Source organism: Trachurus japonicus, chromosome 3 (assembly GCF_045865225.1).
Source record: "Trachurus japonicus isolate A0001 chromosome 3, Traja_1.0".
NCBI classification, from domain to species: Eukaryota; Metazoa; Chordata; class Actinopteri; order Carangiformes; family Carangidae; genus Trachurus; species Trachurus japonicus.
Genome location: NC_140909.1, coordinates 23,134,873 through 23,150,118, shown reverse-complemented (window position 1 = coordinate 23,150,118; position 15,246 = coordinate 23,134,873). Strand labels below are relative to the sequence as shown.

The window sequence follows — 15,246 nt, the reverse complement described above, 5'->3', positions numbered from 1 at the left end:
AACACAAATCGCCGCAGAACGCGAGCCTGGCGCAGAGGCGCGCTCTGGCGCATCTGACACAATCTGTTAACAGCACCAAACTGGCTCCGCTCTGCGGCAATTTCGCGTCCGACGTAGATGTTAAACACACGTTTGTAATGATAATAGGCTACTGCTTCTCCTCACTCACTTACACAGGACTCTGTCTTCCTCACACTCAGCCCGGCCCTTCAGTTTCTCATCCAAATATACCCTACCTGCCCATAACATGCACATCAGAACTTAGCCAAACATCATAACAAGAACATTACTGCGGGGTCGCTACAATAGTTTCAGTTGTGCAGTAGGCTATTATAAATATGAGCGATTAGTCCCATTGCTACAGTAGCTACGTGGCATGATATGCGCCCCAGTGTTTGTTCTATTGATATTATTATTATTATTATTATTATTATTATTGCAAGCAGTAGCTGTCAAACGAGAACCAGTCACAGTAGCTCCAGGTCTGAAGAACCAGCCCGGTTCGGTCAGCTGCTCCAGCAAACTATAGGCAAACAAATCAATGTGGGCACTGTTCAAAGGCAGACATGATTGTTCTCATAATAGAAGGACACTATTTCATGACAGATATTAGCGGTCCCTTGTTAAAACAGGCCACGAAAGGGCTAAATTATTGATGAAATTAGCCTATACACCATTCATCAGAAGATAATTAATAAGTGGACTTAGCAGAAGATACACAAGTCAGTTTTAACAGGACCAGAGGGATAAGTAGCATAATGTTTATTGGTTATCAAAACACAATGTACTGCAATAATACAGCTTTTTCCCACTGAAAGTATAGCAGATCAATTATTTGGAAATCATTGAGTGATGTAGTCACCTTGACCAAGTGGGAATTGTCATATACTGGTATGATAAGAGCTTTCTGAACCTACAAGCAGAGGCAACTACTGGCTACAGGAGAGATCAGGAGGGGTCCAGGACTCCTAACCCTAACCCAAAAGGTTGAGAACCACTGATCCTGTTGAACGTAACCACTGTGAAACAAAAACAAAAACATTGATCTGATTCACCGGCGTAGCGGTCCCTCTCTCCATTCACTCTCTAGCTTTCTCGACCACAGCTGCCTATGGCCTATGAACAGCGCCACTCTCCATTGCAGCTACGTTGTGGGCAAACTTGGAATTATCCCAAAATCTTTTGAGCTGCATCTCAGTACGATGCTTCCACCTAGTGGCTACAGTGTGACCTACAATTTCCACGCAACGCGTGAATGACGCTTTCCGTGAGGGAAACGTCCATTTGAAACTAGTACCCACTGTACAAACCTGTATGATAACCACTGGACAAAGCCCATTAAATTCACTCACCATCACAATAAGGATTATTACATTGATGCACATATACAGATGATACATGTGATACCTGTAAATACACAAACATTTGATCTAAAATAAAAAATAAAAAGCCAAAACTGTCCATAGTGAGGTGCAAAACTTAGAGAGTCTCCTCATCAGAACTGCTTTCTGAGCTGCTGTTGTATATCCAGTCATCATCCAGCTCTGCCAGTGGTCCCACGTGTGTGCCTGGAGTCTGGAAGGTCTGGAGGTATGCCTCTTTGACATCCTTTAACTGCATCTGCAGTGTGTTCAGCTTCTGGCTCAACACACAGCGCAACCCCTTTGGGATACACACAACATAGCATAGCTGTTTAGTCATCTTCCCAATCATGCTTACTTTTTACATGACCATTTAAACCAAGACTAAGTAACTTTTCAATGTTCATATATTTTCAGAACCTTTGTGATGGTACATCGACTTACAACAGGTTGAATGACATCTCTGTCATGGCCTGCATAAATTCAGCACAGAACAGCTCGCGCAGGACAGGAAATCGTGTACAAAATACAAAACAAAACACTCTGTTGATTTTCTAAATAAAATACTTTGTGTTTACTGCAGATCATATTTCCTGCACTACACGTTGAAAATGTTGTAATGGGCCGAGGCCGGCCTTAAGTCAACAGGTCAGAGGTTTTGAGACACCATTTCACCACGTTGACACCATGAACCCTACGTCACCACATTCAGGCGCATCCCTTGGCTGCACACACAGAGGACCGCCCCTTTATGCCATTCCCTCTACTCATTGGATAAAGGTTGTAGGATACAAGGAAAGTTTTCTCCTCAGCTTACAGCAGAGCAGAGTGACTGACAGACCCGTGTTTCAGACCAAACACTCTATAGAAGTGATTGCTGTCGGAAGATATAACTATTTAAGACTTAGATTAACACAAACATTCTGCTTACTTCTGCTTTAAAGCAACATCTCTACTGTTCATACCTTCCTCCTGAGTTGTACTCTGCAAAGTGTGCTCCCTTTGCCTGAGAGACTTCCAGTGTTGCCTCATCTCTTTAAGGACTATCACCTCCTCTTCCTCAAGCCTTGTCACTGCCATCACCTTATCAAAAACCCTCTTTTTGATAAGGATGCTGACTGTGCCTGCTATCAAACAAATAAAGGATACATTAGTTCTTATTATACTGTCTGACCTTTGCTGATGGCACAAAAAACAACAACAACAAAAAACATAATGTACCGTCACAAGTCAGCTGCCAGGGAAACATGTAGTTGTCTTGGAAGACATCCGCTGAACCCACTCTGTTTGCTGCATCCACCATGGCATCATGTTCCGTTAGCAATGCAGACAGTTTTGTTTTTGTCTCACGGATTTTGCGGCGAAAGGTCTTCCTCCGTTTGCTGGTGTCTTTGGGAAGTATAAACATTCCAACGCCCCCAGACACATAGAGAGAGAGACACACACACACACACAAAGAGTGATATAACAGTCAAAAGTGACAAACCCGACAGTTAAGGAATAATACACACTGTAGATGCCAGGTAGTGTTTGGTGTGTGTGTGGGTGTGTCACATCCGGGGAGGAGTCAGGTGGGATGCACGTCACCAAGCATAGTAAAATCAGCTGTTCCTCACCTGGGGATGAATGAACTGAGAGGGTGAGGGGGGAAGGTCTTACTTTTTGCTGACCGCTAATTTACACTGTTTTGGATGTTTTTTAGGCTTATGTGGGGTTGTTTCACTGATATGTTTTTAGTTTAATAAACTTTTGTAAAACGACAACCTCTGGAGCTTAGTTTTTTATTGTTGAAGCGCGTACGACAAGTAAAAACACACTTCCCTCGCTTAGTCTCTCGGCGACCATTAATTCCATCCATAGTCGCCCTAACACACACTTAAAATCTATGAGGCCTTAAGATTGTTTGATTTAGAACAAAAAAAACCCTCAAAAAACCTGTTTTCTTGTAGAGGCGTTGGCTTTGCTGTTTGACACACAGATGAAGGTCCTCTATCTTTGTTTGCAGGTCCAGCAGGGACCCCTTAGCCTTTGACTCTTTAAAGAAAAATTGAAATGTATACAGTGCATGATTAATTTAGGTAAGCACATTTTACACAAAATGTATGCCCATGAAGGGACTTACTGGTCTGAGCCCAATCCTGAACATCTTGTACCCATTCACTTGTCTGAGTGTCAGTGAGTGCCAGTTCAAACTGAAGGGCTTTGAGGCTCTCTCTTCCCTTTGCCAGATTTGCACGGGTCTGAATATACAGTAGAGGGAATTACACCTTAACATAAATTATACCAAAATATTTATAACATAATGTAGGTTTATATGCAGAAACTAACTTTACCTTGTCAAGGCGTTTACAGAGCATGCTACACATGTGTTCTCTTTTCATGTTGTTCCATGCCATGGACTGCAATGTCAGCATGTCTGTGCGTGCTAGGACACAAAAGAGTAAGTTATATCCTTCCATCCATCGGTAAACAATGCACTGAAAACAATGCACAGAAAAAAAAAACACACCCAGCCCTGTCATTACTAAAATAGTATATTATATTACAGTAAATTATACAAGGTTTGGTCAAACAAAGCAATCACAAAAACAGATTTGTCCACTAACCTGACTTGGACATGAATTTAGTCGTGATGGCAAGCCGGGATAGGAAGCTATTCACCTGTTCCACCTCCTCACCCAATGTGGAGCCTGCTCCCACCTGGTTCCCACCTCCCCACTTTATCTGAAAACACAAAGTATGTATTTTATGTATTTAACATGACATTTATACACAGCATGGCTGAATTAAGTTGTATGTTGTGATGACCATAAGACAAAGAAATTTACCTCACATTTGACATCATGTGCTTTGGCATGCATAATTGAGAGGAATGGCTTCAAGCCCATCAGGTGTCCATATTCCGGGCACATGGAGGCCACTTTGTGCAAATATGGCACAAACTTGCATGTGACATCCATGCAGAAAAATGTCACTTGCTGCTGGGATGCAATGTCATGCAGAAGCACCAGGGGGTACGCATAAATTTCTCCTCTAAAATGATTGAGGGCCCTGTGTGTGGAAAGTACAAACATGTATTTCATCAATGACTAGATTTGTAAAATAGCATTAGTCGTGTGCGGGCAAAGCTCAATATGCACCTGAGGAGTATGCCATGTCGGCAAACGGCAACTTCAAGCCCTTCTTCATCAAGGCTGTTGCTGCTCTTCCTTGATGCCTCCTTTGCTGCCACCAGCTCGGCCTTGCCACAATGACCTTTGCCTGGTACCTGTCCATAAATTAAGACTGAGTGTCTTTGTTGACTATCAGTGTTTCTGTTACTATTAAGAAATACACAGTCACTTACATGGTTTGTTTTTTTGTGGATGTTTTCCACTACAGCCTTCACCTCATGGTCGTTGCAGATGAAGATACCATCGAAGTAGGCAGGGTCACTCGAGCTGCAAAGAGAAATCATTGTAATGTATTCAAAACACCCGTTCAGAAGATGCTTCAATCTGCATCTTTGTTTTTTTGGTAAAATATAGCAATTAAATATATGAAAGTAAATTGTACCTCCCACACTTGGCAAAGCGATAATGCTTCCTGTTGCCATCCACAGCAACAGCCAACATATGAGGGGTGCAAGCTGGGCAAGTAAATGGCTCCTCCTTACACAGCTTATTCACTTCATACTTGCATATTGCCCACTCAATGAAGCTCTTGTACATTGTGTCACCACAGATTTTGCCATTCTGCAAAAAGTCGAACATTTCAATAAATCAACAAATTCAGGTAGCATATGGAGAACATTAAACAATAAATGCTGCTGATATGATTTTACACAAACAAAACTGTAAGACTTTGTCCCAAATACTTTCATGGGAAAAAGAAAGAAATGGCTCATACTCATATGGATAACAACTTGTAAAATGCAATTAATTTGCTCACCCTCCCATGGCGCAAGGTCTTCTGGTCCAGAAGCCGCCAAAAGGCCAGTCTAGAGCTGCCTGGTGCAGCGTTCTTCAGCTCTTGAAAAGAGTGGAAGACATCAACATCGATTACGGTGCCAGTTCCCACATTTGCTGTGGCAGGCCAGTAATTGCTCTTTTGGATGTCTTCCACTCCAGGACACCACTTGGCAGAACAGGTATGGCAGCTGACCTCTGGAAGTGCCAGGTCATATCGTCCTGGCAAAAAAGTATAATTCAAATCATGAGAGAAAACATCCAAAGGAACAGCAACATTAACAATCATAATACAACAGAATGTCAAAAAAAGAAAAAGTTACATACCATTCATATTGACAAACACAATGTCTCTGCCAGGGCCCACATTGATGGCTGATGGGGAGCAGTCACAGATTTTCTGTGGCAACCTCATTGGCATAATACGAGCTACAGAGAAGTGAAACAAATGCATATGCAATTACACTGCCAATGTTTTATCAATATCTGATAAACACACATACACATAACATTTACCTTGAGAATCGTGGCAGTACACTCCTTCCTTTACCTGCACCACTGCTTTGGGGGGTAAAGGGACAAAGAACCCAGAGATCATTGATCTCCGGTTGTGGAGTGCCATCAAACTGTGGACTTCACAGTCACAGGTCTCACACAGGTATGATGATGGTAGACAGTCCTTGCAGTCCACCACTGCCTTTTTAACCTGGCATCTGTCGCAGTCCACATTGTGGACTGCTTCTGATGCCAGGGCATTCAGGAGGAGCTGAGGTCGTGCCTCCTTCCATCTCTCAGCTGCCATAATGTTCCTTGTGGCCCAGCTGTTGGAAGCAGTAAGAGGCTCTGGGATTTCTCCTTCAGCTTCTTGGAGCTCCTGAAGCAGTGCATCTATGCAGGAAACAATTCAACTTAAATTTCTGTGGCAACAAGGATTTGTTCACCTCTGAGACCAATACCTTATTTATCATGTCTATTACATCATCGTCAACAAGCATCACCTTACTACTTGCACGTAGAATTCTTTGATCAGACACAATCTAAAGGGATGAATGTGCAAAGTTTTACAGTACCTTAAATTTTTACTCAGTTAAAATGTCTAAAATGTGTTAAATAACTTAAGCACAAGTGGAGCACTGTAAATTGCCTGACCTGCAGCTGAACTGTTATCCCAGGGCTCGGTCACTGCTGGAATTAATGGTTCAGATGCAACACATTAAAAGACAAACAAATCTTACATTGTTATAAATATTATAACATAACATATAATGCCATTTATTTGACAAAGATCATTCACTGACATTTAATATTAGGTAGAAGCTGTCACTAATAGTACACAAGTATGTGAATAGATAATTAACTCCATCTCCGAATGTTGGAACCAACCTTCTTGATGAACGGTGGTTACAGTTCTCCCCTCATGGTCTCTCTTGCGGCGGCTCTGACGAGACCGAGCAGCACAACCTGGGGTAGTTTCAATGAAGCTGTCCCCAAGAAGCAGTGCAGCTTCCAACATATTACTGTTGACAGACAGCGAGAGAGAGAGGGAGAGAAGGAAAGAGAGAGAGATAGAAGTATAGAAGTAGAGGATGGATATAAATGGAGAGGAGTAGAAAGACAGACTTAAGGAAAGAATAGAACAGAGAGGGGTGGCTCTTAGAAGAACCTTTGGTTTGGCTTTTATAGAGGATCGACTCTGGATGGTGGAGAAACAGGCTGGGGTAACAGAAGATGCTGCAAAGAGGAGGAATAATGTTATAAATCATTAAAGAACATTTCCAATCTAGTCTAATCAAACTCAAAACCACAAACTGCATACAACAGACTAATGAGTGGGTAGATGACATATAGTATCACGTATTTAATATCCCTTTGTATTAAAGCAAATTTGTCTTAATTCAACTAATAAAGACGAAAAGGGGCAATATTAACCACATTAACACATTTCTTCAAAAATGATGAGACTTTTGGTTATTGTTAGAGCAATCATAGTGTTCGACAAGCTGACTCTAAGGTTTAGAAACCAAGACCACCCATGGCCATGGATGAATTACATTAATGATTTGTTAATTGTTCATTATCATAATAATAGATCCATGCTCATGACGAGTCAGCTTCCTGTATCTATATGACACGTGAGCTTCTCCACTACCCCGCCCTTTTAGGATAAGTGAGCATGAACAAATAGGCCTAGGCTATTATGGTTGATTATTTTGCCCCACAATCACCGATGTAAACATTGGACTTATTTTTCAAAAGCCACATCTCTTCTGAACATTTGGACACTGAAATGTCAAATTTCAGACGGACACATCAGGAGAAAATGAACTTTGTTGGGAAATCTTGATAGTAATAGAGTATCTTTGACTGTAAATAGCATTCAACAACACAAATCACGTGAAGAATGTAACCCAAAATAATGACACTTCATAAGTTTGATACCTAGGACTTAACATGCACACATCATGGATGTATTTAATAGATCTATGGCACACATACGAAAAGAGCAGCTTACCGGAACGAGGGGATGGATGAAAGGAGAGAATGCCGGTGGGCGCGGGCGCCAAAGCAAATATCATTGGTCGCAGGCATGTCCAATTGATCACAGATAACAAGGAAAAAGAAAACATAAACGCGACCACCAGTTTCCATAGCAAAAAAACCTTCTTTACGGGGGAAACACGGAAAATCATGTGCACCGCAGATCTAAAGATTAAATTCCATGACTATTTCACAAACTGTCTAAAACGAATCATTATTTCACGAGGCATGTCCAGTAGATTATAAATCATAGGACAGCAAACGTTTTCACTGTGTCCAAAAAGGCGGCGCTCATAGTTTCCCATTGCAAAATAAATATTTACAGGGGGAAATTGTGGAAATCGAGCGCATGTACATGATCTGAAGATTAAATTTAGTGATTTAGGAACACGTCCTCCTCATGGCTTGTTTACCTGTTTCTATAGCAACCCTGAACGACCGGAAAAATCTCTGTATAAACCATAAACTTAACAAACTAAGCATCATACACATTCACTGACCAGAGAATGTGCACACAGACTACATATCTCTCGCTAGAAATGCAACCTAAAGGCATTTTAATGTCGAAACTATCTTAAAACGTTGTATTATCCACTGAGAATGACAGGCATCTGTCATTTCCTGGTAATTTCACTAAACAGTCACGTGATGCGGATTGGGTTACAGTGTAAATGAATGGGGACTGAACGGCGTAAAATGACACGCGAAAAGTGAGAAATGCGTTGGAATAGCACGCGAAATTACTTAAGAAACGGCGTGTTATTTATACGCTTTCCCATGAGATCACGTTGTGCTTAAACAATGACATAAATGCTTAAATAATTTGAATAGTTAATGATAATTTATCTCACATTCGATTCATGGATTTGTTTTAGTCATGCTTAACAAAGTAAATCTAACCACATAAACTTCTGTCTGAATGTTCACAAACCCAGATGAGTTCAGATGCAGTTTGATCAATTGTTTTCACCACACCATCGTCTCAAGAGACACGTGAAGATGAATTTTACTCATGTTTATAGGAGCTCTAACCTGACGCACCAGATGTTCTGTTACTCTGAACCATCTGGGAAAGTTTGAATCGAAACTGTTTGAAAAGAGCAGACACTTAAAAAATATCCTTGATTGATTGAACATCTGTCTATCACTGTCTATCGCTGGCTCAACTAGCCAATCAGAATCCTTTGCATTTTCTCATCACCAGCCAAGCCAACTGTTAAATCAATCTCTTGGCAGTGCCAGTTGAAAGAGAGAAACATAACATCTATGGAAAAAAGCCCAACAGTTCCTTCACTTAAGGAGTATCCTCCAGTTTCAAATATGGTGCTAACTAATGTAGCATCTATGCTAACCTCTTACTTTGCACTTAGAGGTCATGGTTGTTAACGAACAGTCGTTGCTGGCTGATGATACACCTAAGTCAAGCCTCACTGGCCAGTAGCTCTTCTCTCATTGGACACTTGAAAGTCCAAATCACTGTGGTTTAGCCATAAACCAGTCACACGGAGCCTGGCAAGATGGATTTTCATTTGGTTGAAGTCCAGCAGCCTTACAAGGTTATATGTTTTGTTTCACAGATGCTTCTTTTTCATATCCAGACTGAAGTGAATATGTGTAGCTCAAAGCTGTGCTATCTAAAAGGAACTGAAAGCATCCGGTTGTTTCTCAGCAAAGTAAAGTTTTCTGGCAACACAGAGTTGAACGTCTGAAGACATGGGAAAACAACAAGTAGATCACAGTGGTGTGACTGTGCTCATGGATGTAAATGTGGTGAAAAGGAATTTATGATTCAGTCAACATCACTTAATGAGGTATTGTTTTGTCATTTGAAGTGGTGTGTGTGGTGTGTGTGAGAGAGAACCTGCTGTACTGAAGTGTTTGTGCTTTGAAGAGCTGTTGTTTTGATTTGGGAGGCTCTGTCCCTGTTTGTACATTAGATGCAGCCTGCATGTATTATGATAATAATAATTAATAGCGATGGAAATCAGTGGAGAAAATGATACTTCAAGTCAACTGACATTATTAAAAGGCATCAAAGAAAAACAAATGCTGCTTGGATGTGTGTTTGCTCACAGGAAACAAGCAGGTGTTCCTGTGATCCAACTCACACGTGGAAGAAAAAAAACACTAACAATTTTTCTTTGTGCCAGAAACTGAGGTGTACTCAAAGTCAACTTTAGAACAAAATCTGAGGTATTGCGATGGAGTGAAAATACTAAAATAGCACAGTTTTAGAAAAGACAGGATCACAGACCTTCCACTGGTTCAAACACTGTTGCTTTTCCATCTAATTGTCTGTCTGTCTCTGGCAGACGGTGACGGCTACCAGGACCACCTCCTCCCCGTGTGTCTGGATGACAAGTGTCTACGCAGCGAAATCTTCTTGGCCAGGTCGGGCTCCAAAGAGGTACGTAACACACATGCAACCGCACTAAGAGACGGGACAAGTCATTGCAATGATTTAGACTGTTTTCTACTCAGTTTAACCACTTTCATTTTTGGCTGGATCACAACAGTAGGTGTGGACTTTATAACTGAAATATCATCTGACATAGACATAAAGTGTAAGGTAGAAAAGGATTTTAGCAGCAGAGCAACAGCATGGAAATGACTGGAAGTGACTGCTGGTTAACACGTAATAATCATGACTTGTACTGATAGTTGTGCCATTAATGGCTTAGCTAATAGAAATGGAAGACATCCTTAGACTGTGTAGTATAAAGCTGACTGGCTGGCACAATGATTTGACAACATCACCTTGAGTGCTAGGAAACTATGATGTTCTTTTACACTTTACTCTTTGATGTGATATTTTATCAGTTTGTCAATATAATCACCAGTGAATTAATTATGAAAATAAGTGTTGAAGACCTACTGCATGGTCCATCTACTTACTGAAGGAAACAACATGAAAAGAATTGTAGGATTCAAGTCAAACAAGTCCTCAAACAGGTTTTTTATTCACACACTGTACTGTATATGACCATCAAAAAAACAACTGACTGACCTGCTGCCTCTGTGGTTACTGGCTGGTTAAGTTTGAGAGTAGGTATGTGAACTTCTGTCTGACCGACGTCATATTAGGCCTGGACAATTTATCGAATTTTAATTGTGATTTCGATTTTGGATCCAAACGTTCTCAATTTTGTCATTTTCACAGACTATCAGGATTTTATCATGAAAGACTCGTGCATGAGCAATTCCCTGAAGCTTGCACTGCACTCACTTAGTCAATACTGTGAATGAGGCCAACGAGGTGTATGGTGACAGGTGGTGTTTTTATCAGCGCAAGTAAAGACGTCAGAGGGAGAGCAGCGCCGTTTGGTCGACAAGAAAGGTAGAAGTTCTCTAGTGTGGGAACAGGAGGGCCAGAAACATATACAGTATCGTTCATTAAGATGATTAGACTGTATATCGCGCACATCAACATCACCAACACACTTCTACAAATAAACGATTGTTCGTCCTTCTACCCACACGTGTCAGTTAAAGGGGAACTATACAAGTCCGCTCGCTTTTCCGCTGTTTTGGTTATGCTCCTCTCAGCCATGTGCATTTGTTTACAACGAAGCCGGCGAAAAATCAATAAATGGAGCGGTGGATAACGTTACATAATATATACGATGTTACGGCGCGTGTGTTTGTGTAGTCTTAACCGTCATGAACAAATGATTATCGGTTACGGAGTGTGTTTGTGTCGCGGGGTGCAGAGACGAGAGCTGGGACACCGGGGCGGCGACCGAGTTACTTACACTGATGTTGCAAGGTTGGTTTTAAGCCGTGAGACGCCAGGTGAAGGCAGAGAGCCTCCATTCTCACTCATAACAAGTCACAAGTCATGTAGTTAATCACAATTACTCCAGAGCTTTTTAATTAAGGTAAAAATGTAGCATAGCCACGGGAGAAATCCTGCTTAGTTCCTCTTTAATTCACAAAAGCAAATGTAATGTAATGAGTCATCGTTGGCCCCCGTATAGTACATACATACATAATTGTGTAAATAATCGTGATTTCAGTATTGACCAAATTAATCATGATTGTGATTTTTGCCATCATCGTCTAGCCCTACGTCAGATCTGCTTTTGCTTTGAGTGGATGGTAAGTGTCATAACGGTCAGGACTGAAAGAGGCCACTTCTAAGCAGATCGTTTAAAAGAGTTGGTCAGAATAACTGGCGCTTATCTCTTGCCCACTCACTTCTCCCTCATGTTCTTTCAGACGTATGAGAGATCGCCTCACCAGAGGCTCCGCTGCGATGGCAGAGCGACTGTTTCTGTACAGTGGCTGTCTATTTCAGGAAGGCATTAAACACGCGCCTCACTGCAGGGGGCTCTTGCTTAGAAAGACATCGGCACTGATCCAGTGGATGTCATTTTGTTTTCGGAGCCGTGCGAGATACAAGTAACAGATACACACATACACAAGCAGCAGTCCCATCTGATTATTGTACACAGAGAGATGAATATATGTGTGCGGTCATGTTCACTCCCAGTTGCTCTCACACTCACACTCACATAGCACACAGTATCTCCGCCCCCACCACCTACGTACCATCTTGTGTGATTCTTTTCACTCGCATCCCACCATTTGGCAGGAGACCTCACTCCTTTTTTCTTCCTTCCTCTGCCACCAGAGAACTAGCTTCCACTTTCTTTCAATCCAAAATAGAAATATTACAGGCTTATCTGCATGTCCGCCCCCACATACACATGTACACACAAAAAGACACACGCGCACGGAGACGCACAGACCCGCACTCCCCATGGACATCCCTTCTTTTGTTTGCCAGTCAGAAATGAAAAAAAAAATGAGTGAAGGAGGAAGTGAAAGGAGGAGTGTTGAAGGGACGAGAGGAGAGGCAGAGAGAGGAAGACTTATAGGCACTGACGGATAAAGTGAACACATGTTGTCTTCTGTGTCGCTCTGCGTTTGAGAGACAGTCATCACTGTCAGCTGGAGAGACGGGCGGAAAAGGGAAGGGTGGGCGGAGAGAGGAGGAAACTGTCTTTCTAAGCTTCCGTGCTTTCATGGAACGGTGATAGGAATACACAATCATAATGATAACCTCCGTCTGCAGAAGCCAACACACCATACCTCACTGTTTTGATCCCATCAGCTCATCATTATTTGTGGTGTAAACACTTTCTGAGCTGTCATTATGATCTTACATCACATTGTGTAGGTATATGTGTGTGGCTCCATTGCAGTGGCTCTGCAGCCATGTTCACCCCAGTCCCTAGTCAGCAGATGTCTCCCCTAGAGATATCTGCCCACCGACAGTGATAGAGAAAATCTAGAGGGGATGGAGGAAAAGTGTAAGAGATTGATAAAATAGAGATAGATAATAGGAGGGACTGAGAGATGGGAGGAAAAGACGAGAAGAATATGATGAGAGAGGGAGGAAGAGGAGGTGGAGGGAAATGAAGACTAGAGAAGGAAGGTAGGAATGGAGAGAGGACAAAAAAGAATGTCCGTTGTCCCCACATTACCACTTGGAGAGGAAGATCCCATCAGACGGAATGAGGGCGGGAGAAGCAGAAAAGAGGAATGGAGAGTGAACAGGGCTTGTGATATGTATACAGGCAAAGACATGGTGAGATGCCTTTGGCCGTGCCCGGAAGTCCCGCTGAGCAGAAACTAGTGTGTGTCTGTAGTTCATCTCCAAACAGCAATTCATTGCCTCCTTCCTGCAGCCACAGCTCTGCCTCTGCGTCTGCACCAGCTCCGGGGCCCTTTAGTTCACCATATTGGAGGAAACCGCAGGTGGCTCCCAACACCTCTCCGCCTCATTCCCTGTTCTTACAGCCACACAGTGTTCACATTTATTGCACTCTGGACCCCCCTCTTTTGTGTGCTCTTACATTCAGTAACACAGTTGGGTATTACTGCAGATAGGTGTTATTATGTCACTGTGGAAGTGACATCTGTCAAGCAAATTGTAGCACACAAATAGAAAAAAAAAGAACATAAAGACTTTCAGACAAAAAACACTTTCACAGGAATAAGCACTCTGTCCGGGCACTTGGCAAGTGAGTGTATATTAAAGGCTGTAGCTCATTTCCGATTGAGTACAGTTATGTTGGATGCCAGAGGGCTGAGCGTTATAACATCTCAGTGTTTTAATCCTTGATGAAAAGGCTTTACAAATAGATTTTTCTAATTAGATATATGGTAATGATTTACACCAACCAGCCTTTATTAAATGCCATTAGATTTACACAGATGATTACAAACTTTCTATTACTGAACATTGTTTTCTACACAAAGTAGAGCTCAAATATATAATATAAGTCCAAACAGAGCTTAAGCAATTGCTTTACACAGTAGAATACTGCTATGTCCAAGACTAATTAGTACATGGAGCACATCTATACAGTTGGAGCTGTTTTCTCTCAGTCCCTCAGTACACAGACTACTGCTGCTGTAGTTAATTTATTGAGTCAACAATGAAGTGCATAGTGACGTTTAGAGAATTTGGCAAGGAATGGACTTTCAGTCAAGTGAACCTCATCTTTCTCTCTGTCTCTTTCCCTATCTCTCGCTTTTCTGGACTTTGTGGTTTTGTTGGAAAGTAAAGAGTTGAGGATTCATACAATGTGTCGTCATTTCACTATTGAATATTCAGAGCTGTTGAAAAGCTTTAGACACTAAAAGTGGAAAAAGCTTTCAAATGATATGCCGTAATTGGTGTGTATTTCTCATAGAGAAAAGAAACTCGGTGATGTCAATATTTAGTGTAACCACTCTGTAAGTGTACCCCGAGCAACACTACAATTTTTCAAGGTACTTGGCAGGTACATTGTTCAAGCATCTTGGAGAACTTGCCGCGGCTCCTGTGTGGGTTTAGCGCTGTCTCTTCATGTAATCCCAGACTGACTCCAAAATGTTGAGATCAGGCTCTGTGGGGGGGCAGACCATCTGTTGCAGTACTCCTCATTTTCATCCTAACTGAAGATAGGTGGACCATACAAATCTGCACAAATAGATCTATCTAAATAACCCCTATCACCAATGAAGACATACTGTAAACATTCCCTTTATCTTCCCAGTGGTCCAGTATGTGAGTTTTATGCACAGTCCCAATGCAGCTTTAGCACACACGGTCTGTCCAGCATCAGTGAGTGACTGAGCGAGTCAGTGACCCTTTTGGCTTCACTGTTTGGCTCCAGATCACATTCCCTGTCAGTGACTGATGAGCTTTGATGATGGTGCTGTTGTTCTTTTGTGACCTGATGTTGACTGCTGCTTGTGGTGTTTGAAGATAAAAACAAAGAAGCTGTACACAAACTAATGGCCTCCCTCTCTCCAAGGCCTTATGCAAAATACTGGAAGAATACCTCATTTATTGTGCAGTGACATTGTGCAGTGCTTATATAACTATTCTTTCAATAACTGTGCTT

At 41.9% G+C, this 15,246-nt stretch overlaps 2 protein-coding genes across 2 annotated transcripts in view; one reads left to right on the top strand and one right to left on the bottom strand.

The window, feature by feature from the left end:
• The window catches only part of itfg1 (integrin alpha FG-GAP repeat containing 1), a 149,605-nt gene that overhangs the window by 55,046 nt on the left and 79,313 nt on the right, over positions 1 to 15,246 (top strand). Inside the window, exon 9 of the mRNA XM_085767318.1 lies at positions 10,159 to 10,253. Within this exon, the coding sequence (XP_085623444.1) occupies positions 10,159 to 10,253 (95 nt within the window). The remainder of the gene's footprint in view (positions 1 to 10,158; positions 10,254 to 15,246) is intronic.
• LOC146989996 (uncharacterized) lies at positions 1,480 to 6,110 on the bottom strand. The gene is made up of 13 exons (XM_085772928.1): positions 5,825 to 6,110; positions 5,636 to 5,737; positions 5,292 to 5,530; positions 4,917 to 5,095; positions 4,708 to 4,801; positions 4,502 to 4,629; positions 4,190 to 4,412; positions 3,968 to 4,085; positions 3,695 to 3,786; positions 3,484 to 3,601; positions 2,327 to 2,485; positions 1,806 to 1,834; positions 1,480 to 1,662 (listed from the first exon to the last, which is right to left on the bottom strand). Exons 1-13 carry the CDS (start codon positions 6,108 to 6,110, stop codon positions 1,480 to 1,482), a joined length of 1,950 nt encoding a protein of 649 aa, XP_085629054.1.

What these genes read in the sequence shown, in the direction of transcription:
- LOC146989996 (XM_085772928.1), bottom strand. Translation starts at nt 6,110, where the DNA reads ATGGCAGCTGAGAGATGGAAGGAGGCACGACCTCAGCTCCTCCTGAAT. An exon ending in TCCACAAAAAAACAAACCAT is followed by an intron (nt 4,630 to 4,707) that starts GTAAGTGACTGT and finishes ATTTATGGACAG; the next exon opens with GTACCAGGCAAAGGTCATTG. An exon ending in GAGTACAACTCAGGAGGAAG is followed by an intron (nt 1,835 to 2,326) that starts GTATGAACAGTA and finishes GAATTTATGCAG; the next exon opens with GCCATGACAGAGATGTCATT.